Genomic DNA, 23,766 nt, shown 5'->3' with positions numbered 1-23,766 from the left:
GAGTCGCGTCGAGCGCTAGCCGCTCCCAGCTAGCAGCAATCACCATCACAAGCCAATGGCTCTGGCGACGCTGCTATCAGCCATCATCCCAATTGTTTGCGAACCTTCTGCTATCACCCGCCTGTCTGTGTGCCAGCCTCGCCGCTCGCATCACTTCCACTCCTTGCGCAACCGCCGTAAACATCCCCACCGCTGCGCCAACGCCGTCGCCATCCATCGCATTCCGAACCATCGCACCAGGCTCCTATTCACGACTACAACGCCTCCGACGCCTACACCTGATCGCGCGACTAATTCGCCAGATCACATGCTCTGCGCATGCCGAAATACCCCCAGAGCCTCGTTAATGTCGATTGAATGCCTCCCGTGCTGAATCCCTTCTTACGGGCCTTCTTCCGTAGTGCACTCCCCAGCCAGTGCCAGCCAGCCCAGCACCACGTACGACACCTGCGAGTATAGGGGAGACCCAAGTACTAACATTGTTTGATATAGGTTCTGCTCGTCCCGACCACCGAAGTCCTCCTCACATCGCGCGACAAAGAATCAAACACCTCGTACATCGACCTCAGCGGCTCCGAAGACTTTCTCGCAAGCCATGTGCTGCGCGTCCCGGGCGGAGTGGGGCCGAACAACCATGTCAAGGACTCTGGTAGTTTCAGAGAGACGCGGGGGAAGGCGAAGCAGTTTACCACCGCGAATGGCCGGACGGTGATAGTCAAGGACGCTTTCATCTACAGCAACAAAGGTGCGCAGACATGGATCGCAGGAGGGGATGACGTCTGGATGCTAATCGAGACGCAGGGTTCAAGACACTCAACCAAGCGCAGCTCTTGAGCGACACCATATTCTATCCCGACTCTTTCGATGCGCAGCCTTGGCTCGTATACTTCATATCGCGACCCCTCGTAGGCACCTTCGATGCGAACCCTATAATACCGGCTACACTAGGACCGCGACAAGATGTGGGACCAGTTGCAGGGCCGTCAGGCGCAGCGGGCCCGCCTGGAGGTGCCGGCTCGTCGATGCCGCGGAAGAAGGAGGTCAAGTCGTTCAGCGACCTGTTGAACCATTTCCCCATGATCGCGCGCCAGATGCAACCCGGTCTGGAGAGGCTGTTCAGAGAGTTTGGCAAGGAGTTAGAGAAGCCCTTGCCGGCGACACCATCACAGAAATCACGGCGCTCGTCCATGAGTTCACGGCGACGCGGATCGGTATCCTCAGCAGAGACGACGCCTTTATCCTTGCACAGCAGCATGTCTCACGGTCCGAATGGCTTCGTGTCGAATCTGGAAATCAGCGACGAGGAGGACCAGATGCGGAGATCGCTAGAGACGGCAGTAACAGCGGCTATTGACCTCTTCCAGATGGTAGACAAGCAGCAACTGTCATTGCTGGGCGCGACAACCGACTTGACTGGTCCGATCGTCGAGCGCATGATCGAACGATACATTGCGGAGCAAGTACACCACACCATCCTCTTCCCACGGATACAAGAAGTACGGCTCCTAGAAGACAAGGATCTTGAGCGCCGCACACGACAGATGGTGGATATCGATATATCGCAAGTAGGAATCGACATTGGCCATGGTCGCAAGGGCAAGCAAGAGCTAGCCATACGGCTTTCGAAGGCTGTTGACATGTTCAAGAAGATGGGCGTCGCAGGCAGTCCGCAAGAGATGTTGGAGATACTCCTGGGAGTACAGAAGCACATAACAATGCCGGACGAATCGCAGGCGAGGACTATGACAAACGGAGAGCAAATATCGGAGAAGCAAGATCATCTTCTCACTATCAACGCGGACACACTCGTTTCATTGTTGCTCATAGTAGCGATAAGGGCACCAGTACGACATCTGCAGGCGCGGCTTTCGTACATGCGGCACTTCATCTTCATCGATGATGTCGAGAGTGGAGAGATGGGCTATGCGCTCAGCACCTTCGAGGCTGTCCTCTCATACCTCACTACAGATTCGGGCGGCCTGCGAAGAGCAAGTCGGCGAAACAGGGCATTGTGGCAGGCCACGAAATCTGGTGACCTTGCGACAATGCAAGGGATACTGGAGCCCGATAGATCTTTCAACGCCGATGTCGACAGCTTCTCAGACGGTAGCCAAACCCCACCGAGATATCGCCCAGTCAGATTTGCTGCAAGTTTATCAGATCTGCATTCCGTAGCAGGCACGACCTTGAACGGTGACGACGACTTCTCGTTACGACCGCGAAGTCCATCTCGCGGAAGGAGTGCGCATGAAGATGGCCCTTTGGCGCACATCTTCCCCTTCCAGCGCGCTGAAACACCACCACTACCCGGCAGACCGAAGATGAAGAAGAAAGTTTCTATCACGGATACGAGGAGTATGTCGAGTGGCTCGGCACGATCGTACCATTCACGGACAACTCTCGACTCCCGCGTCAGCGCCATCGAAGGCGATGTTTCGATAGAAAAGCTGACCATGACTCAAGGGCCTGATGGCGAGTCAGTACTGATGATGGCGATTGAGAATAGACAGGACAAGGCCCTCCAATACCTGCTCAGTCTTACTGAGTACTATACCCCCTCTCTTGTCTTCGAGGACTACAACAATGAAGGCACCAATCTGTTGAGTGCAGCCGTTCAACTGGGCCACGCCAGGACGACGGACACCATCCTCAACTACATTCTGGACAATAGTCCGAGCCCTCAGGCACTGCAAGAATACCTTTCGAAACCAGACGCGAAGGGTAGATGTGTAGCGCATTATCTCTTCAATCAGCCTCGACTTATCGACCGCATTGGACATCTTCTTCCTTGGCGGCTGAAGGACAAGAATGGCCAAACACCAGTGTTCGCTTTATGTAGATCGTATGATCACGACGAGTACCATGATATGGTAGACAAGGCACTACTTGCCGCAACGCAAGACCAAGATGATGGACAACCGCTACACCTCGATGAGCACGTCGACAACAAGGGCAACAGTCTGCTTCACATCATTACTGACCCTCAGCTAGCCGCAAAGCTGCTGTACCGCTGTGATTCCGACGCCAACGCAACAAACGATCGGCAATTCACACCACTCATGGTAGCTAGTAAATACGGTCGAACAGATATGGTACGGGTGCTCTTCCAAGACCCAAGAGTAGACCTATCTTACAGGGACGCTCGTGGTCTCACCGCTGTAGAGCTCGCTAAGGACGACGATGTTCGGAACCGTATCGACGACCTGGTGCTCTTGTCGAATGAAGCCGGTCCGGATGGCCGCACGACTACTGTTGTTCGGTCTTTCTTCGTCGAAGACGGAACAGTACGCCTAGTGCTAAAGTCAGGGGCGCCAAACGACAACAAAACGATCACCGTCACTACATGTCGTAGATCATCACAGGACTTCGAGAACCTTGCGAAATGGCTCGCACAAGAACACCCCGCTTCATGGCTACCCGCCATCCAGAATCTAGCATCACCATACCTGATACCCTCTCGACCATCGCGGTCAATCTTACGCGACATGCAACTCCGCCTCGACGCCTTTCTCAAAATCCTCCTCCGCCACCCCACATTCTCCACCCACGAAATGGTATGGGAGTTCTTCCTCGTCCCCGACATCGACTCCTCGATGCTCGCCGAGCGCTCAGCCCGCAAAGCCGAACTACGCGTCGAGCGCCTCCGCGAAGAATACGCGCCCATCTACGACGTGCGCGAAGTGGAGCTCTTCGTCCAGCACATGCGCGAAAACGTGCGCGCCCTACACCACGCCTCGCGCTCCGTCCTGCGTCGCGCAAACAAAGTCCGCTCCGCATCCTCGGACCTCAACGACGCTGCTAAAATCGCTAACACAGCTCTCCACTCCCTTACCTTCCTGCCCGCCAAACACCTCAAAGCGCTAGACCGGTATACCCAAACGCTAAAACAGAGCGACGCATCCCCCATGTCCGGCTTCTACTACTCGATGCACGCCATCTCCAGCACAATAACCGCCATCCTAACCGCGCTCTCCCGCCCCTCCACGCTCATAACCTCCATGTCCTCCACCCAGAAAGCAATCGACCGACACAACCTTTCCGTCCGCCGTTCTGACCGCTGGCCCCTGGGTCTTCTCGACGACGCGAGATCACGCGTGCAGCGCGACGCCCAGGATAAAATGGATAAAAGCAAAATTGAGCTCGAGGATTTGGGCAGGGAGCTCAGGTATACCCAACAGGTTGTGGCGCAGGAGTTGGCGAGTTGGCAGGAGGGTAGGGTGGAGATGGGCAGGAGGGCGTTGAGGGATTTGGCGAGGAGGATGTGTGTTGTTGAGAGGGCGAGGTTGGAGAGTATGAAGAGGAGTGTTAGGGAGTTGGGGATTGGGGTATCGCCGAAACCTGCGTCCATCTCCCCCTCTGACCATGCTGGGTTCCCGAACGGATTTCCGAATGGTAGCTTGACGAACGGCTTGCGAGACGCCGGTGGTATGGTCAACGGTATCAACGGTATAAACGCCCCTCATACTCCTCTCCCTATGGATCTTTCCGACCCGCTTTCCGACCCGCTTTCCGGTCAAAGTAGACTGTTGGATGATATTACCGATGAGGATGTTGAGGAGGGCCCGGGTGGTGTGGAAGATGTGGCAAGTGAGGGTGTTGTGTTATCGAATGGTGTGCCGCCTGCTGATGAGTTGGTGGCGGAGCTGGATATTGATGGGGAGATGGTGTCTACGGAGGATGGGGTTGGGGTTGGGGTTGGGGAAGTAGGTGATGGGAAGGGAAAGGGTGCGGATTAAGGGAGGGGTTTTGGAGATGGGTGGTGGAACATGTATACCGAATTTCGCTTTTTCGACTTCTTCTTCACTTCTTCACTTCTTCGCTTCATTTCCATTTTGTCTTTTCTTCTTCTTCTTCTTCTTCTTCTTCTTTTTTAAGTCTGTTCATGTTCGCTTCACTTCGGTTTTAGATGGCTGGGTCGCATGTCATGATATCGCATGAATGAGTACATGAGGGGCTCAGCGAAGGCGTTTGTCAAGTAGGATGGCAACAGCGACCAGAAGGAGGGAGTTAATAGTAATATCTCTTCTCACGTCTACGTTTTCATCTCCTGTTTCAAAATGAATCCAGTGCCTAACTGCTAGATCTAAACATTGCATAGCTACACCACATCTCACTCCCAGGGCAAGACTTTAGATCTGGCATGTTAAGTACTGCGAGAATTTTGAGAAGATCGTCACCGCCGGCTATGATTTACATCTCCCGGCTTTTTTACTAGCGCAGTTAGGGTTCCGTCTGTGTCGCATATGTCTTCGTGTCCGCGACATGTTGAACGCGATGGAGAGGTAGCTGGATTAGGTGCGACATCTCGTTTCAAGCATTCTACTGCTACCGTGGGTTTGGTTATTGCTCCTTTCTCGCTGTTTCATTAGTCTAGATCGCCACTGCGCTGGTGCGTCGCTCTAGATCTCGCTCTCTCTGAATTCGGATCCGACATCCGCCGTCTCCAGCCACTTTCCTGGTATCCTAATCCGCCATCTCGTTTCGAAAATGGGGGCTACGAGGATGGGGGTATCGAAGATGGAGGGCAGGGGGGTGGCAGGTTACATCAGTGACATACTGGCATCATACGAGCGTGCTAGATCGGGACGTGAAAGCCGCGGAAGTAGCAGCTACGATGTTTCTCAAATTTGGGGGCCGTTTAGATATAGGGGAATCGAGCTGTCTGTCCCCTTCCCACGGAGGCGGACGCAGTCGTCACGAAGGGGATGTTGGTGGCTTGACGATCATGCCGCGGATGATCTCTGTTCCAAGCCAAAGCACGCGTTCTCAAAACGGGAAGCCGGCATGGCATCGGTTACCGTGGAGGTGGTATACCGCTTCACCCTGTACGTCGGGTGTCGCGTAGTCTGAAGAAACGCATGGGTCTCCTGTATGCAGCCCTTCTCATTCCAAATACTTGGGTGGGGTGGACGTGGTATGTAGGATTTGCCGCGGCGTTTGTAGCGGAAAAGTGATGGGTAGGTGGCTGTATGTTAGTGTTACACTGCTTTGCTTAAGTCACTGTCTGGACGAAGAGTGGGGTGTTGACTGCATGTTCAAAGGCGCACACGTGGTTGATCAACAGGCTCGGTAATTCGATGGCGGTATTGTCGACTGAATTCTACTGGTACTGCGTGATGCACCTTAGCGGCACCCAATGCACTGGCATCTGGTCAATACCACTTCCGTCATTCAAGCACGTCCACGGTATCGGGCTAGATGACATCCTTCACTTCACCCGTAGGGACAAATCTGAAACCGCGCCTCGTGCGTACATGGTATCTGCCCAATAACACCTTTGACAAGCGACAGAATCGAGACAAATCCCCGCAGCAAGACCACGCGATTCACAAGCATATGCACAGTATGTGTCTATGCGTATACGACAGTGGCGTAGGAGCTTGGGTATGCTTTTTTGTAGAACCCGAGTGTATAGTGGGTAGCCAATTCCATGCCGAGAGAGAATTTGATATACGCTAATGTCAAGGATAAGATGCCGTGTAAACGTGTCTACCTTCTAGAAGCCTGATGGAAGGCGCAATTCTGCCGGAGCGTGGATCGGTGTTGGACGTTGATGGCTTGCAAATATTGTGGGGAGGTATACCGGGTGCATGAGCTGGATGTCGGTGATTGCAGATACACTAGGTGCAGAAAGGGTGCTAGAAGTCGCCGAGCTGCTAGAATTTGTCGGCGATGAATAGGCGAGGTGAGTGCATGCAGAACTTGACGATCAACGCCAGTACCAAACCGGTTGAGGCATGAGGAAGAGACTGATACCCTTTTGAGCTAACGTCACGTGGGAACGACCGCTGACCTGATGATAGTAGACGGAGTTGGCAGCAGAGAGACATTCCTCGGTGGCTTTGTCGGTGCGTCACCGAGATAAAGAATGTGGCCACTTCTGCGGCCACCACTTGAGCAACACCATCAGTTCGTGGTGCATTCAGTGCTTTCGATAGCTAATTACCTGCCGCATGTAGAGCTTTCTGTTCTTCTCAACGTCGGTACCAGAGGAGAGCAAGACGCGACCAACCTTGCCACACTGATCGGTGTTGCGGCAAGTAGTGGCGTTGAGACATGTGCGCTTATGTAACCTTGGAGATAGGCTGCTTCCTTGTAACGATCTTGCCCTGCCTACCGCTCACCGATGCCCTGTCTGACCGTTGGAATGGCTTTCGCATCACCGGCGTGCGAGCAGCCACATGGCTCAAATTGCGGTGACTTCAGTGTAACTTCACACGCACGAATGACGAAAGTGTGTCCGTAGTAGTCTTACATGTAAAGGAGCTCAGACTAGAATAACTAGACGCGCGATACGTGTTCGGGTTCAGCGGAGAAGATAGCGCACTTATGTGGTGTGCAAACTACGTCGTCATGCAGAATGATAAGAGAGGCTTTTCTCTACGGCCAATGAGGATTGCGAATGAGAGATGCGATCGAAACGGGGTGATCAAAGTATCTGCCTTCCTCCGTGCCATCAGCATGTTAGTTTGGAGCTTTGGGGTCGTTAGCAAAGTATCGATATTTGCTTAGCCACTTTCCTAGATTTAGTCGTGTTAATTGACCCATTCCAAGCCTGGTTTATCGCGTCGTGTGGGTACAGAACCCATCTATAGAACCGTTGGTTCGCCATCCTTCCCGCCATGCCGACATCCTACACATGCAATTAATCTAATTTGGCCAATGAGCATCCAAGCAGAACGCCTTGCCCAGCTAGTTGTGGTAAGACTAACCTTTCCACGTACCGAAGAAGGCAGTGTCCGCACCACTTTTGGGGCGGTTCAGAACGTGTTGTGGGGTGCCGGTACAATGGTCGTCCAAGGCTGAGGTGAGAGAGAGTGTAGATTGTGCGACGCGTCATCATGTTTTCTCATCGTAGAGTCGATAGCCTGGTGTATGTGGTAATCTAATGTTAGGCGCTCTTTCCTGTCGGTAGATGTGCGCGTGGCTATGCGCGCACGCGGCGGCATCGGCCCGCCGCGACTGTCCCGCACCGATCACAATCGGCCCGCAAAAGCTTGCCTCCAAGCTCCACCCATCCACCACAGCGCTTCCGGATCACAATGACTTGTCTCTTGGGCTATGTTCTGTTCGAACGCGAATCACTGCCCCCCTCGCAAGATGGACTGTTGAACAGCTGACCTGCCTCAGCACTAGATCGCCCTGCAAATGTGTCAGCGCTACACACTACCGGGTACAGGAACGGCCCCGCTAATCCTTGCTATCCTGCGATCCGCACACTTCCACACTTCCCCACCTTCCCTATTGGCGAAAGCATGTGAGTATCCAGTAAGGCTATGTTCGGCTATGATTAGTGTGCGTATGTGGCGCGTAAACTCCCACGCATCCTGCAGAAGCTGTAGTTGGGAGCGGGCGTTCGGCGAGACACGACGATGTTCGGCGAGGAGCGCGGGCAGGTATTGTTCGTGGCATGTGTTGGCATGTAGCGACATCGCAGTGAGGAGGGCCTGGTGATCTTTTGTGGAAGGAGGTGGGAGGCGAGTTCTTCGAGATGATGGTGATAGCTGTTCGGCATCAGGGCGACTGACTGGCTGAGTTGACGAGTCTCAGAAGTCACTCTCCAGCCATCGTCGCGCACGTTCTTAACGCGGACTACCCATCGCCAATCGCATCTTTGGTGAGTCGATATTCATAACCATGACGGACCATCATTTCCTCGATCGTCCTCCATTCGATCTGGCGAAGTGCGAGTGGAAACTTACCTTGTCATTTCAAGCGCCCGGCCCAGTAATTCACAAACCTGAGCAGTCAGCATAGCCTGTTTTGATCCCATGCGCATACTTCGAAGGTGGGCCCGGCCTACGGGTGAAGCTCTCGCAAGCGACATGCAACCAATCTGCCCGATCCCTGGACGTTGGGGGCGTTTTGTTGCCAATGGCGCGCGCATAATAGCGGTAATGCTGCATTGCGGCACGTTTTGCTGCAGTTCTAACACTATAGCGTACAGGTTCGTAAAGGATCTCCGCTTGAGGTTGGTGTCGAAAAGACGGCCTAGCTCTGGACTCTGTGCCCCGGTAACGGAGGCAAGCTCGCTGTGGTATAGTGCTTGGGATCATACGAGGTAAAGAACAGTTGAGTCAGGCATCAAGAAGCGAGACGCAGAAAGAAGGTAACCAGAAATGGGTATAGATAGCGAAGTCGGGTTAGTTGTACTTCTCTGTACTGGAAATGGAGACACGGTTCATGATAAGTAATATATTACAACTGCACCAATGAGATTGCGATGATGGTAGGTTACACTTGCTGTGTTGTATCGTCCGAAATCGATCTGTAAGTTGGCGATTGGAGGTATATACAGGTTGTGGAACGAGCGGGCGGAAGTAAACGTGTGTTTCGAGTTGACGCAGCTAGAGGAAGGCGTGTGTCGCTCACGCCCACTGAAGCGGGAGTATCGTGCAGCTTTAGACAAGGAAAAGAAGCTCCTCAAGGGCGAAAGAACGAAAGCTACACCGTATGGACACGCAGACGGCCCTGTGTTCGTGATGCCATCTGACGCTTGACGTTCTCCGGAGCGACCGACATGGTTATCTTGAAGGTATCGCGGACGCGGGTTCGAAGCGAGGCCTCCATAGCCACATACACACCGCAATCAATGCCTGTCTCGGCTGTGCTGGTAACGTTGCAGTATCGCTCAGAGAACTTGTCGACAAGCTTCTCAATCCTGCAGAGCTCGGCAAGGATAAGGTTGGTTTGATAGACCTGCTCGTGCTCAGAGTCCAAGGCACCGCGCAAACTCTGCTGGTACGACAGTGTCTTCATGTAAGTTTCGATGGAATAGCTATCGCCTTGCAGATCTCCACCTGCCATCGCTTGATACCAGGAAAGTATCTTCATAATAGCCAGGTTGACTGTAGCTGAGAAGTGGGGATTCGATGAGCAATCGCAGTTCAAGAGTGTGTAAAGGTTGTCGACGGCGGCTATGTTGGTTGGGAGTACAGACCCTGAAGCGGGGAGACCGTCGAGCGAACTGAAGTCACCAGCAGTAGACTGGTTCTCAGGTGGGACATACAAGCTGCAAAGAATTTGGAACGCGAACTGAGTACAGTCATGCCTCAGGAGAATGTTGGAATCGGGTGGTGTCGGTAAAGGCGCTGATGCCATGGGGGGTGGAGAAGCCATGATCTTTTCCTGCTGTGTATCATGCGAGACAGGCATGCCAAGAAACTGATGGCTGATAGCTGCTGGGGTCTGAGTTCGCTCCAGCGATGTGACCATGTCAGGCTGACTAGAAATACTAGTCGACCGAACGTGAACGTGTCCATGGAAAGCCGTGGATGGCGGAGGATACTGTGGTACTGGAGCAAACATCTCTGTGTTGTTTGTATACATCATCTGTTCATCGTTTGGCCAGGTGTTGACACGCGAGTTGACACCTTCGGAGCCCACGGAAGAGTGACTACTACTGAACGTGTCGCCGATGAATGCGTCTTGATAGTGATACTCTGGAGTACGGGGACCGAAGTAAAAGGGATCTGTCGGTTCTGGAGAGCTTTCATACTTGTATAATGCGGCGCGTGGGAGTAGATCCATTCTAGCTCCAAGAGGGACGTAAGAGCCCGCTGGTGAGATCTCGCGCTTGATGGAACCGTCAAGATTCCTGTTCTTGCGTGGCTTCCCAAGTCTGTAAACGCGTAAGCTCGAATGCTGGGCTGGACACAAAGCTGACATACCTCATGGAGGGTGAGTAGTTGCAACAGATACTCATGGTGCCGCATCGGTGACATATTGGTCTGACTTTGTCGCACTTGACCTTGCATCGGCGTTAGGGACTGTTTCCAATTCGATGAAAGGGTAGATCGTGTACCTTAGCACGAGAGCAAGCGTCGCAGGAAGCTCTCATCTTGCGAGGCTTTTGTTCCCCGTGCGAACCAGTCGATAAGAAGGTGATTCCTGGCCCAACGACCATGTCTTCGGTAGGAGGTGATTGTGGTGGGCACGGTGCGAGAGCTTGAGTCGAAGGCTGAAACATTGTGTTGTGTGATGTTGTGAACGTGGGATGGAGTGCGGAAGTAGACATGGAGAAGCACATAATATATAGAATGATGGGCGATCAGATAGCTCCAATCTGAACTAGGTTGATGTAAGAACGATGGTGGTTGGATCCACTCCATTGTAGGCGTATCCGCGATGCAGGTGGCTGCTAGGCTAGGCGTTGAGCTGATGCTTGGCTCTGCATGAACAGGGAATGCTGTACCCATCGCGCCGGAAGTGCCTTGAATGGAAACATGGGGGCTGAAGGCTTACAGGCGAACATACATGCTTCATCGAGCCTAGCGTATACCGGGCAGCCCGCAAACCAAATATGCGTGTCGTTGCGCGCCAATTCTGTTTGAAAATCCTCCCGAAGAACATTGAACTGTGTGTGCACCAAGGCGCCAGAGAAGCGAATCGTGCGCATCTTGTGGTAGTGGCTCTTCGATGATAAAGCAATCGCATGCTCAAAACTATCCCCTGTGCAGAGGTGGCTATGACAATGGATACCGTGCCACACAGTCGGTATTTGATGAGGCTCGGTGACCTGAGGCTGCGGTCGCGGGCAGATGAGTTGACCGCATTGGATAGATTGACTCTCCACGAAGGTCTCAACGTTCCACCTGTTCGGGGAGGTCTTCGTGTCTTGCAGCAACATTGGTTCAAGGTCGCGGCGCTAGGCCTCCCAGTCATCGACCCCTGCGATTCATCCGCGGACGGTCTCTCCCTACGTGACTGACACAATGGACGCGTGGGGTATTCCTAGATGACCTACCTAGTTTGGCTATGCTGCACGAAAAGAACAACGCTAATCGATTTTGTTACGGTGCGAACCAAGCCTCGCATGCTTGATCTGGTGACGTGTCGGTAAGATACCCGATGTACAGGTACAAAATAGCGTGTTAAGCAGCATTCGGTATAGTTTAGGGCTGGATCCACGTAAGACAGGTAGAACTCTACCTTCAACTTGGCTAGATAGCGATTAACATAGCCTGGGATAACGGTTGCATGCTGCAAATAAACCAGGGCACTCTTTGGCTGTACGTGATCTTGAAACCCGTAGACCCATCAGATTCCTCGGTTCGCGCAGGTGTATCGGGAAGAGCTGTCTGGCCGACGCTGAGGTATGGCGGGCCGATCATCAACCAACACTCGCCTGTGCACTCCGCAGCTGCCCGCCTCGTGACACCTTAGTTTTCAGGCTACTGATCTTGTGCGACCACGCTGTCGAGAAATAGTACTCAGCGAGGCGTCGCAGACTGGTGCTACCCCAGGCACGCTCAGCCTCGGGCATAATAAAAGAAAGCCAAGGCGTGAGCCACACAGTCGCGTCAAGGCTGCAGTATAGGCGATGCAGTGATAGTAGAGGCATCAATGACGCTCTAACGCGAAAAGTAACAAGTCGGCAAATGTGACTTTGCCAGAAGATGGGGGGCCGGAGCCTGCATAGCGACAGGTATTGAGCTGTGTTGGGGCGCAGACGTGGGTGAAAGTGTGTGAACTCCACCTGGCACCTGGGCAGGTTCGGGAACGGCACGCCACTAGCCGCCCGCGCTAGCGATCAAACCAGCATAGCGTGCCGGGCATTAGCCGTCACCATCACTCCTCCCCTATCTCAATGGCAGATATGCGCCGAACGACCTGGAAGGCATCGCAATCTACAGTGCCTCTTACCATATGCGAAATACCCACTTCCGTTCAGGAACACTTCCCAAGCATGCAATACCGAGATAGGTTGTGTAGCGCGGAAACCCGGCGGACCCCGACTTCAAATCGCTTTGCATGTTCAACTGCATTCATACTGAAGGCTGAAACACGCACTACCTCCCTGAGGAGAAGGCTCACCCTGTACGGTGACGGCAAGATTCTGAGGCTAGAGCATGTCACTATTAAGCGACCTGCAGTGCGGCTATGAGCGCATGATCCTATCCAACACGACCGGCTGTCGAAATCCAGACCTCAACCCGGACAAGGGCATGAGGAGCACTGGTATCAACAAGAGAGGCTCGAGATTGGGTTCTGTGGCGTCGTAATCGGGGAGCGAAGAGACCAGCACACAGCCGATGATACTATCTGGAAACGTCTTGGGTGGAACACGTTCCATTCGATGCTACCGTTCACTGGCCTGTTGTTCGTCGGAAGGAATGCTGTTCAGGCGACCGTACTTTAACATCATGTTTCATCATCCACTGCACGTACTCATCGCGCGCTGTTGCCCCTCCTTTTCACGCCACCGACAAATACGACTCTTCATCCAGTCGTCCCCCTGGTTTGCTCTGTGGTCGGCACATCAACTTGCGGCACGGGTACGCGTACCACATTCCTTCGGGAAAGTAGGATCTAACAAGCGTCAATATTGCTTAAAGTCTAACGGCTACCCAACACGAGGTTTGACCCTCCAGCAGTACCATTTCATTTGCCTCGACCTGCCTCCTTGAGCAAGAAGTATAGTATGGGTATCGTAAGGCACAGACTCGATGCACAACGGTTGATAGCGTCGCAATTTATGCGGCCTCGTCCCGAAAGGATAGCTTCATGAACAAGTGACTCGAAAAACAGTAACAGTCACGTCGTGGTTGTTTCAAAGCAAGTCGAAAAAGACACATTTCCTGCTGGAAGATCCTTCATCTTGCTTCATCGTCTCTGGAACGTCGTCTCTGGGTGTGGAGGTGGGCGCGCTCGGTGTTGAACAGACCACGTGCAGTGATAAGATGGTGCCATCTATCCACGGGGTAGTCATTGTTCGCAATGTTTGTAAGTATTCGCAACTATTGCAACTTTGCATAGTATCTGGAAACAATTGCAGACCTAGAGGCCCTTCCATATGTCAGCGTCGAGATCTTCGGTAAGTCACTGGTCGATGATGATTGGCTCAACGACAGCTGAACTACCTTCAGCTTTACCTTACCTACGTCGTCCTCGTTATGTCATTGCTGAAACCTGATTGGACTCGATATCGTTTATTCACTGTCGTAATCTATGATGATTAAAGTAAAAGAAGAAAAAGCTAGGTCAGCAGCAGCATCAAGACGTTCTTCCCAAGGTCTTTTAGCAACTTCTGCTTTGACCTTTACGAAACCCTCAATACCTACAGATCAGATCAAACCATTCTACATACACTCCGTAGAGTCATTCCATCAGCCCTACTCTTCATTTAGGAGATCGATGCAGAGATTGCATCGCGCCAGCACGAGCACCGTGGGATGGCATTTTGCGCTGCTCGGAAGGCTGGGCGTAAGGAACCTTGGAAGAGAGGAATGTGGAACTAGCGTCCCCTACGGCTTCACTGGATTGATCTCAATTCGTCTCTTATCGCTTTTTACTCATGCTTGACGACGTCCGCGACAGCAAAAGGACTTCAGCAAGTCGCGATGCATGAACAGCGTCGCGACGTCATGTGCAGGGGTGGATGCACTATCGCTCAATGTGGTATACCGTCGGAGTTTCGCCGACCCCGGAAGATCTTGAATTTCCCCATCTCATTTCTCCACGGAGATTTACCCCTGCGATCATCCAGCCCGCGCCTTATAGTCTTCCGGAGCGACAACACATCCGATGACATCTCTTGACGAACTTCCAGACGCTCCATATGGTGATGTGAACGTGCCTGATGACACCACCAGGTCGAACGCACCTGTCACGAAAAGAGCCTGCGATGCCTGCAAACGTCGCAAAGTCAGGGTGAGACATTGAACGCAAATGCAACGGAAAGAAAGTACTTCTAGGAACTTCGCTAACGCCGTCAGTGCGATGCGATATCTACACCATGTTCAAATTGCCATATCTCTCGATTGGAGTGTGTGTATACGATAGCACCTCAGAAGAGAGGACCAAAGCGCAAACGAGATGCGACCACGCAACCGACCTTCAGAATTAATGATCATGGATCCATGTCAGCTGCAGGTGGCCAGGCGCATCAACGCGATATCCGCTCTAGCAATACCACAATTCAAGCGCAAACCCCGACAATCACGTCAAGAGGCGCTTCTTCGAATGCGGCGAGACGCTCACAGTCCTCACCTCACGTGCAACTACAGACGGGGCTTGCACCCCATATCATTGCGGATCAGTTGATCACCTTGTACATGCATTACCTCTTTCCTATAGCACCCACTGTTCACGAACCGTCCATTCGCGCCATGGTCCCCCTCTTGGAAGGTGATGGAGCCCACGGCGTTCTCAGTCCCTCATCAGCATCGCAATCACCATGTCTCGATTCTGGAGATGTCGTGTCATTACGTAACCGCACACTCCTGACAGCGATTTGTGCGTGCACGGCTCTCATGCTACCTGCGTCCGTTTTCCCGATGCGGGAAGAGATTGGACGTCAATTTCTTACAGCCTCACGCGAGACGCTGAAGCTACATCAAGATTACGGTTTGTGAAACGTTCTCAACGTTCTAAAGGAGACTTTGGCTGACTTGACATAAATCTTGAAGATATCGAGCAGCCCGACTATACCGCTTTGGTGACGAGATTCTACCATGCCAACGCCTTGCGTGCTATGGGAAAGACGCGGTTATCCTGGCACATACTAGGGGAAGCTATACGCCTGACACAAGAAATGCGGCTCTACGAAGAATCTACATTCGAGAATCTTGACCCAGTGGAGGAACATCTGTTGAAGAACATCTTCTGGCAGATCCATGCTGTCGACAGGTCCGCATCCATCCTAATCAGTCGTCCAATATCGCTTCATCGCCTTTGTGTAGGGGCTAAAATAACCACATCGTACTGGCGCCGTCCGTCATCCGACGCGCCTTTGCTGGAATACTCGACCACTCCAAACGCTCTCGATATAGAGAGCATGGTCAGCCAGGGATTTGATCTTTGCCAAGACCTATGGACGAAAGCATCCGACATAATCATCAAGTTCGACACTCTGGATGTTTGGAACGAAGGCATTACGGATGGCTCTGCGTTGGTTGGCCCTCAACACACGATAGTCATCACTGACTACCTCGAGTTCATCGGCATGATCGATCACTTCCGATTTGATGTGAAGGTGCCGGACACCACGAATACATCTGATCCAGCAACCGTGGCCAGGATTCAACGGGCCTTTGATATCCAAAGAGTAAATCTATGTGTCACCTACTACTGTCTGAAGCTAGTGCTGCTCCAGAGATTCTACGATGGTGGAGTGGCTGAGCACCTAGGCGTTCCTGGCCGGGCATACGGGATTGCGTTGAGAAAGATCGATGTCGCTAGTGACATGGTCCGCATACTATCAGAAGCATCCTTCGAGTCCCTTCAAGTTAATGGAGAACCTTGCGTAAGTTTACTTTATGTTCATCCAAGCAGTATCACTGACAGCATCGCAGGTGCAAATGATTCGACGCATGGGAACGACTCTACTCAACATTGTACAAGAGACCGATAACACATCCCTGAAGGAGCGTGCGAAGTCATTGTTCCTCACCCTCTTGGATGTGCTATCGAGACTGGATTCTCGCGTTTCCGAGGAGCTCAACTATAATCGCGGCTTCTAGACTACTCGACAGTTTACTCAAGACGTACTATCAGTGTACAGCGCAAATTCACGCTTTCGAAGCGTTCGATATACGACGCGCCCTCGGATCGTATTACGCCCTCCTCTTGTACTGCCACTTCTTGTGCAATGGTACAAATTCGTAATCTCGCCCGTTGAACTTACAAAGAGCCATCATGGCTTTCGCATGCTGTCCGTGAAGAATCAGCTATACATGAGACTCGGGAAGGTGTAACGTGCCTATGGTGGCCATCAGCACTGGGAGCGGTGGTTGAGCAAGGGCGGGCACGCGACATCCCCAGTCACGTCTAATGTATGATTCACCATAATCGGCGTGTACGCAAGACCATTGGCCGGCAACGATCATGGCATCCTGGCAGGAGTAGTGTTGTCGCCCAACCTACGAAACAAGGCCAATGAACCCACCACCAAGTCAAACACATACCCCGCAGATTGTCGGACATGATTTCCGCGACACATACGGAAGCGAGCGACTCTCCAAAGCCGTATCCAGTGCGCCGATGAGCTTTTCGCATGAAAGCAGCAAACTGTAGCTGTCGAGACCCTGGACGAAGATTCCAGCAATACAATGCGAACGACCAAGAATGGCTACCTCGTGACGACCAATTTTGTCTGCGATACACTCATCGTCGAATGCAGCCATGAACATACCGACACTTATCGCAGCATAAGGTACTTGCCGATCGCATGCGCTTGTCTCAACGGCGCCGTTAGCTGTCGTTCGATTCGAATGATCCAAGGATGCGGGAATAGGGATGATGCTGCCGACCAAAGCAAGCTCGAAACCATAGTTAATCGGAAGCGGGAAGATGAGAAAACATCCGTTCCGAAATGGTCGACCCACTGATCCGAGAGAAACCCGAAGACACATCAACCAAGCCAACGTTCGGTTTCGCTGCCCAAGATCGCGAAGACCTAGGCTTTCATGATAACGTTTGTGATCCCTGGTCCGTATTGGTGCGCTTTTGTTGTGGGCAGTCTCCTCATCCGACCCCTCCAATATTGAGCATCATCAGTGTGGTAACGAAAAGCCAGAAAAGAAAATCGCTCGCAACCTGTATAATGCGCTGGAGCTACATGGAAACGTCGTTGCAGTCGCAATACTTATGCTCGCGTCGCGGAGCCACCTACTCGTCTGCACCCGCATCAGCGTTCGAGGTAGCCTAGAATTCCTCCACGGCGAAATGGCGACCCCCGAATCATGCATATGCGCTACTCACGATTTGTCAACTGCCGGGGATTGTGGCTCGCGGATTACAGCCGAATGGGCGGTGGAGCGAGCGACTCCGTTACGCTTTTGGTATAGCGCTCCATATTTCTCCGTGGTGAAACGGAGGCGCAAAACACGGGACGCAGATTTCTCCATGGAGTAATACAGCACGACAGAGGTGGGATTCCAACTTAAGGCAGTAGCAATTCAACCCGACACCGAACACCGAATCCACTTTGCTATCAAGCCCGCAATTGGTAATTTTCTCCGATCGGAACCGCTCGACGCCACTCAGTCCACGTCGCGTCATCCTCCGAACTTTGCAAACCTCTCGATCGCTGTCTCGCTGTCTCACTGTGCACACTGAAAGCCTGAAGCATGTTCCGGAATCCCATCATACCTGGCTTCGCTCCTGATCCATCTGTCGTCCTTGTGAACGGAATCTACTATCTCGCAACTTCTTCTTTTCATCTGTTCCCAGGTATTCCGATATATGCATCAACAAATCTGCAAGACTGGAAACACATTGGTTCGTTTCTGTGCGCATACTGCAAAGATGTGAGCATCGGCTGAAGCGTTCTAGGAAACGCAATCAATAGATCCTCACAACTCGACTTGAGCAATGCTGTCACAACCGCCATGCCGCTCAATGACGGCAATGTCATGGTAGCATCCGGAGGCCTATTCGCACCCACAATCCGTTATCACAACGGCGTCTTTTACATCGTCTGTACAAACTGCTACCCCGAAAGCAACAACTGGCGAACAGACAACCTCTTAATTCATACAAGAGACATCTGGTCCGATGTTTGGAGCGATGCGATACCCTTTGAGTTCTACGGCATCTACCCTTCTCTTTATTTCGATGACGATAATCGCGCCTACATTCAAGGCTCATGGATGATGAACCGCATGAGGGAGCCTAGTTGCACGGTCAAGCAATTTGAGATCGATGTGAATACCGGACAACCCTTATCTGAGACCCGAGAAATCTTGGGTGCCTTTCCAGATGGCGACGCCGAAGGGCCCCACATCTACAAGAAAGATGGCTGGTACTACTTACTTGTAGCACAAGGCAGAACGTTTGCACACCACATGCTATCAATAGCACGCTCAAAAGACATATGGGGCCCATATGAGCAATGTCCGCACAATCCTGTACTGACAGCAGATGGCACAAACGAGTATGTGCAGAATATCGGCCACGGCGAGATCTTCCAAGACGTGAACGGGGAATGGTGGGCTGCAGTTATAGGAGTACGAGGAGACCAGGAGTCAGCACCGATGGGTCGCGAGACCTTTCTCACAACAGTCGAATGGCCGCAGGATGAATGGCCAACGATAGAGCAACCGCAGATGTCTTTCAGCACACCGCGCACAGTGCAGATGGGTTTCGCCGCGGCGCAGTTGCTCAAGAACGTCCGCCAACTGAAACCTCACATCGAAGACGTATACCTGCACAAGCCCTTGCGACGGCCCTACAAGAAAGCTTCTTCAATAACGCTCACACCCACCACTTCGAGCCTCTCCGCCGCATCAGCACCCCTAGCCCTACTCGCCCGCCGCCAACGAAGCGTAACAACCATCGCAACAGCCACCGTCCTCCTCGACAACGAAGCCACGCACTCCAACGCCATCGGCGGCCTGACCATCTACAAAGACCCCCTCCGCCACGCCAGCATCTCCGTCTGCCTCTCCACCCGCCTCATCCACGTCCACTTCGTCGACGCATCCAAAGACTACGAATACACTGCCTCCTACCCCGAACCCGTTTCCCGCTCTTCCACCGCCGTCGACCTACGCATCATAGCCGCAGAAGAGCGGTACGCCCTCGAGTTCCGCGACCCGGAAAGAGATAGGCGGTGGAACCAGGTCGATGTGGTGGATACGAGGATGTTGAGTGCGAGGGATTTCACGGGTACGGTTATGGGCATCTTTGCGTTGACGGATGGGAATGCGACGCCGAGTGTTAGTCCGAGGGATGGGTGTGATAGTGGGAGTGATGTTACGGATCAGAAGGTTACGTTTCGCGATTTTGAGGTCAGGCGCTAGATGGATGTTGAATGGATGTGGTAATGTTAATCGGCGCACCAGGGAGGGCGCGGGAATGGACGGTGGAGTTTTTAGTTTGGGCTGAGGGCGTCGGTCGTGTCTATGGTTGATCGTTGATCGTTTGTCTTGTTTTTTCTTTTTGGATGATGGCGCTGGCGTACTGGAGGTTGCCTGGGGTATCATGGTTTATTGGATTGGAGCGATGGGTTTCTTGTTTGGATGGGCATTTGCAAGGTTTGGCGCCGTGATCTTGGTAGTCTTTTGGTATGCTGCATGATGGAATGATTAATCCGCGCATGATGCGGCTATCGTAATGCATTTTATGTGATATAGTAAAGCATTGAGTTCAGACGAGCTGTAGTCCTTCCGTATCCCATACCACTGTTTCGTACGTGCCCCACATGCCCCACATTCAGATCAGGTCCACCACTGCTAACTGCGCGAATCTGTGGTCGTGGATACAGTCAGTATGTCCGCCAAGGTGTTCTTCGGGTCTTGGCAGACGTCGGCCTCGAGGAAGTCTCTCGCGATCTGCTCCTACGTCCGCATCAGTTGATGTTTCCAAACACTCAGTGACACGTACCGCGTCCTCGAGTTCTGCAGCTTCATCTTCCGGCATCTGACAGCACGTAGCTACCAGGTCTTCGCCACAGACGGAAAGGAGGATCAGATTCTCTGCGCGCTGGATGATCTCAGGAGGTACACCGTTCATGGCGGCACAGCTGTTTTGGTGTTAATGATTGCTAGCAGCGGCGAGAGCCACCAACTCACCATGTGCCGAAGCTTGAGGTACTTCGACCTTCGCGAAAGCTGAATGCTGTCAGTATCCTTCAACTTTTAGCATCTTAGTGAACTCACTTGTAGAGATATGTTATCTGCTCGTTGACTTCCGACGCTTCGGCATCGATGCGCACTTCCATGTGCCCGAACGCAAGAGCAGGCCTTGACTTAAGCAGGTTCATCTCAAAGATTTCTGGTGAGATTAGCATCGGATTCATGCATATTTGAAGCTAACATACCATGAAAATGCGTAGCACCAATGACCTTGGGTCGCTCAGACCCCAGACTCAGCAGGTACTCCATGACTGCGCATGCCAGACCAGCGCCATCGCTGGACTCTGTCCCCTTGCCGAACTCATCGATGATAAGCAAGCTGCGACGCGTCGCCAGACTCAGCGCGAGTGAAATCTGCTGAAGGTCTATCATGAAAGCGCTCTGAACACGAGACACTGTCTCGCGCGTCGTGACCCTGGAAAGAATCTTGTCCGTCAACCCAATCTTTGCGCTATGTGCTGGGACGAAACATCCGACATGGGCCATGTATACGATGAGCGCGACCTGCTTCAGGTACACGCTCTTGCCTGAGTAGTTGGGCCCAGTCAATACAACCATGCTTGCGCTATCTTTATGCGCATAGGTATGGCGACTTGCAGAGCTCGTGATCGGTTGGGTACCGGTACCATAGCTATCATCGACGTCTTCCTCAGGAGTTCCATCGCCTTCCCCGCCTCTTAGCGTCGTATCGTTCGCGACGAAGGATGATACTGTGAGCTCTTGCAGAATATGGCTAGACTGAAGTCAGTGTCTGCATACCGCCTCCACGATTGGTAGACTCACCGGCCTCCCTTGATACGTATGACATTGTCATGGGTTATCCGGGGGCGACACAGCTTGTAAATCTTCGCACCTTGTGCTAATGCAAGAAGGCTATCAAGCTCTCCGCATACGTCCGAACAAGATGTCAGCAGCTCTTCATATTGCAGCAGATACTGTGCGAGCTCATGGCTGATCTCAATCTCGCGATCCGAGATGATGCCGTACACGTCGCCGAAGTGATCATCCATCTCACGAGTTTCGCTGTTCTTGAAGTAGACCTGCTCTTCAGTGGCGAACATTCTATCCCATGGACTGTCGAAGGTGCCTTGATAGACGGCATCACCACTCAGTTCATTGACGGGAGTGGTGCAGAGAAATCCGATTTGCGGGAAGTAGATGACGTTAAGAGTGGCGCCTAATCTGGTCAGCCTTTGATTCGGTGTAGCCCGAAGGTAGCAGAAACTGGGATAAACAGGAACAGTGTGACGTACGGATGTCGGAGGGCATCTTCTCAGACAACTTCCGCGCTACTCGGTTGAGAAAGTCGTCAAGACTGTCCAGAGTCCTTTTCATCTGATCCAACTCGTCGTCAACGCCGGGCATGATGACAGTCCGACCTTCTTCTGCCGAACTGGCCAAGTCGATGGTCTCACTGATTTTTCTTCCGATCTGAGCTAAATGGTAACCTTCAAATTTCTCGAAGACCTGCAAATGTCAACATCGCAATCCTATGAACCGCCACAGGCTATTGGCACAGCCTTATGGTGATCATCAGGCTGGTAATTGTAAGTACCTTGTTCCTGATCGCTAAAGTTTCACCGCCGAGAACATCTTGTAATGTGTCTTTGATCTTGAGGGCATGGAATGCAAACTATCAGGATCAGCCTGATGACGTACGGTGGTGGTCTTGCGAGACGTACCGCTCTGATAGATGTCCATATGCTCTTGGAAAAGCCTCCGCCTGCTTTCGTTGAGCCGCCCACGCCCTTTCTCAGGTTGACCATCATGGCACGCATGTTGCTGATGTTCTTGAGATTCTGTACAAGTGCCTGTAAAGCGGGATCGTTGTCTGGGCGAACGAACACCGCTATCGTGCTCAGCCTCTCGTTGATGATATCGATGTTGAGACTGGGGCGCAGGAACTGTTGCCGAAGCAGGAACCTTCCTTGTGGTGTTCGAGCGAGATGGTGGAATAGCCCATACACGGAGAGCCCTTCCTTTTCGCCGGAGCTGGCTTTGGTCGGCCCTTTGTTATGCGAGTGCGGATGTGATTCGGCACCCATAATTTGTAAAGAATGAAGTGTATCTGCGTTGATGAACATAGTCTCTCGAAGACTGAACATTTCCAGTGTTGTGATACGGAACATAAGATAAGCTGAGCGATCGCCAGGAAGGTATGCTGCAGCGCGTCGGCGTTGAAGATACGATATAAGTGCTCCAGCGCAGCCGACCTGTGCAGTATTAGCGACGCATCTTCCAAGGGAAGCGCGGGAATACCGTCGAACGGCTGTCAAGGTCAATCCATCCTGCTAGCCGGAGCAGTTGTCCTTGCTGGCCTAACATGCCTTCCTCATCCAGATGGTTCATTGATGCAAGCTCTCCTGGGATGTTGAAACTGACACGAGCGCCACTCTCGTCACCCAAGCGAAGGCTGACAAGCTTGTTCTTTGCGGCATCGTATGAGAACTCATTGGGTGGTCTCACTTCTAGCAGGAATGGGAGGCGAAACTGGTCGTTGTCGCTGCTTGCACTGTCGCTCCTAGCTTCTGGATCGAACCTGTCGATGACTTTGTCGTCAATTTTTGTCGATACCAAGATCACTGTAGGCTCGATGAATGTTCTCACTGCGCGCGGGTTAACGTAGGCTCTGGAAGTCGAGACAAGGGAAACCCACGGGAGTCAATGACATCAACGTCGCCGCACTGTATATCTTCCATGAAGTACAGCTTCTCGTCTCTTGCGACGTAATAGCAACATCCTACTGTACCGCGTAATGTCATATCAACGGCCATAATGACCTCGATCAACGTATCCTCGTTTCCGTCGGCATCATTCCGACCCTCAGAAGGCGTATTGACTGATGTATCCGGAAATGGTCCTCGATGGACCTCTGCCCGCGACCTGCTCGGTCCTGTAGGCACGCTTGAAGCAGAGCGCGTGGACGATGCATGCGAGTTGCTAGTGGAGGTGGGTGTGCGGCGGTTCTGACTACTGCGATTTCCGCGCGAGGTAGTACTGCTGCGACTACCCCGACTCCGGTACGAAGAGTTGCGCGCCATCGCGGGAATCGAGAAAGATGACTTTGATAGGGCTGGGTGTCGGTGGGGTGAGAGAATGCTAAGATGTGGGGGCTGAGACGGAAGAGGAAGTCACGCATGGCAGCTTACGCGACGCGTGCCTGCCGCGGGATACTGAATCAAAGAAG

At 52.5% G+C, this 23,766-nt stretch overlaps 6 protein-coding genes across 6 annotated transcripts; 3 read left to right on the top strand and 3 right to left on the bottom strand.

Moving 5' to 3' along the window:
• Positions 1–357: 357 nt before the first annotated feature.
• J4E90_006311 (uncharacterized protein) lies at positions 358–4,736 on the top strand (the record flags this gene model as incomplete). Its single annotated transcript, XM_051435858.1, has 3 exons — positions 358–438; positions 493–745; positions 910–4,736. 3 exons carry the CDS (start codon positions 358–360, stop codon positions 4,734–4,736), a joined length of 4,161 nt encoding a protein of 1,386 aa, XP_051290716.1.
• Positions 4,737–9,444: 4,708 nt separating this feature from the next.
• Positions 9,445–10,675, bottom strand: J4E90_006310 (uncharacterized protein; the record flags this gene model as incomplete). Its single annotated transcript, XM_051435857.1, has 2 exons — positions 9,445–10,621; positions 10,671–10,675. The coding sequence occupies 2 exons, from the start codon at positions 10,673–10,675 to the stop codon at positions 9,445–9,447; spliced, it is 1,182 nt and encodes a 393-aa protein (XP_051290715.1).
• A 4,942-nt stretch (positions 10,676–15,617) lies between these two features.
• Positions 15,618–16,463, top strand: J4E90_006309 (uncharacterized protein; the record flags this gene model as incomplete). Its single annotated transcript, XM_051435856.1, has 3 exons — positions 15,618–15,630; positions 15,684–16,246; positions 16,296–16,463. 3 exons carry the CDS (start codon positions 15,618–15,620, stop codon positions 16,461–16,463), a joined length of 744 nt encoding a protein of 247 aa, XP_051290714.1.
• Positions 16,464–18,071: 1,608 nt separating this feature from the next.
• J4E90_006308 (uncharacterized protein) lies at positions 18,072–19,745 on the top strand (the record flags this gene model as incomplete). The annotated part of the gene is made up of 2 exons (XM_051435855.1): positions 18,072–18,222; positions 18,277–19,745. The coding sequence occupies 2 exons, from the start codon at positions 18,072–18,074 to the stop codon at positions 19,743–19,745; spliced, it is 1,620 nt and encodes a 539-aa protein (XP_051290713.1).
• A 432-nt stretch (positions 19,746–20,177) lies between these two features.
• J4E90_006307 (uncharacterized protein) lies at positions 20,178–20,457 on the bottom strand (the record flags this gene model as incomplete). The annotated part of the gene is made up of 2 exons (XM_051435854.1): positions 20,178–20,282; positions 20,329–20,457. 2 exons carry the CDS (start codon positions 20,455–20,457, stop codon positions 20,178–20,180), a joined length of 234 nt encoding a protein of 77 aa, XP_051290712.1.
• A 142-nt stretch (positions 20,458–20,599) lies between these two features.
• J4E90_006306 (uncharacterized protein) lies at positions 20,600–23,353 on the bottom strand (the record flags this gene model as incomplete). The annotated part of the gene is made up of 7 exons (XM_051435853.1): positions 20,600–20,718; positions 20,765–21,312; positions 21,363–21,756; positions 21,833–22,046; positions 22,262–22,792; positions 22,839–23,185; positions 23,236–23,353. The coding sequence occupies 7 exons, from the start codon at positions 23,351–23,353 to the stop codon at positions 20,600–20,602; spliced, it is 2,271 nt and encodes a 756-aa protein (XP_051290711.1).
• Between the last annotated feature and the right edge of the window lie 413 nt (positions 23,354–23,766).

Source organism: Alternaria incomplexa (assembly GCF_024043165.1).
Source record: "Alternaria incomplexa strain BMP 0042 chromosome Unknown scaffold_8, whole genome shotgun sequence".
Classification (NCBI taxonomy): domain Eukaryota; kingdom Fungi; phylum Ascomycota; class Dothideomycetes; order Pleosporales; family Pleosporaceae; genus Alternaria; species Alternaria incomplexa.
This window is presented reverse-complemented; position numbering and strand designations above follow the sequence as displayed.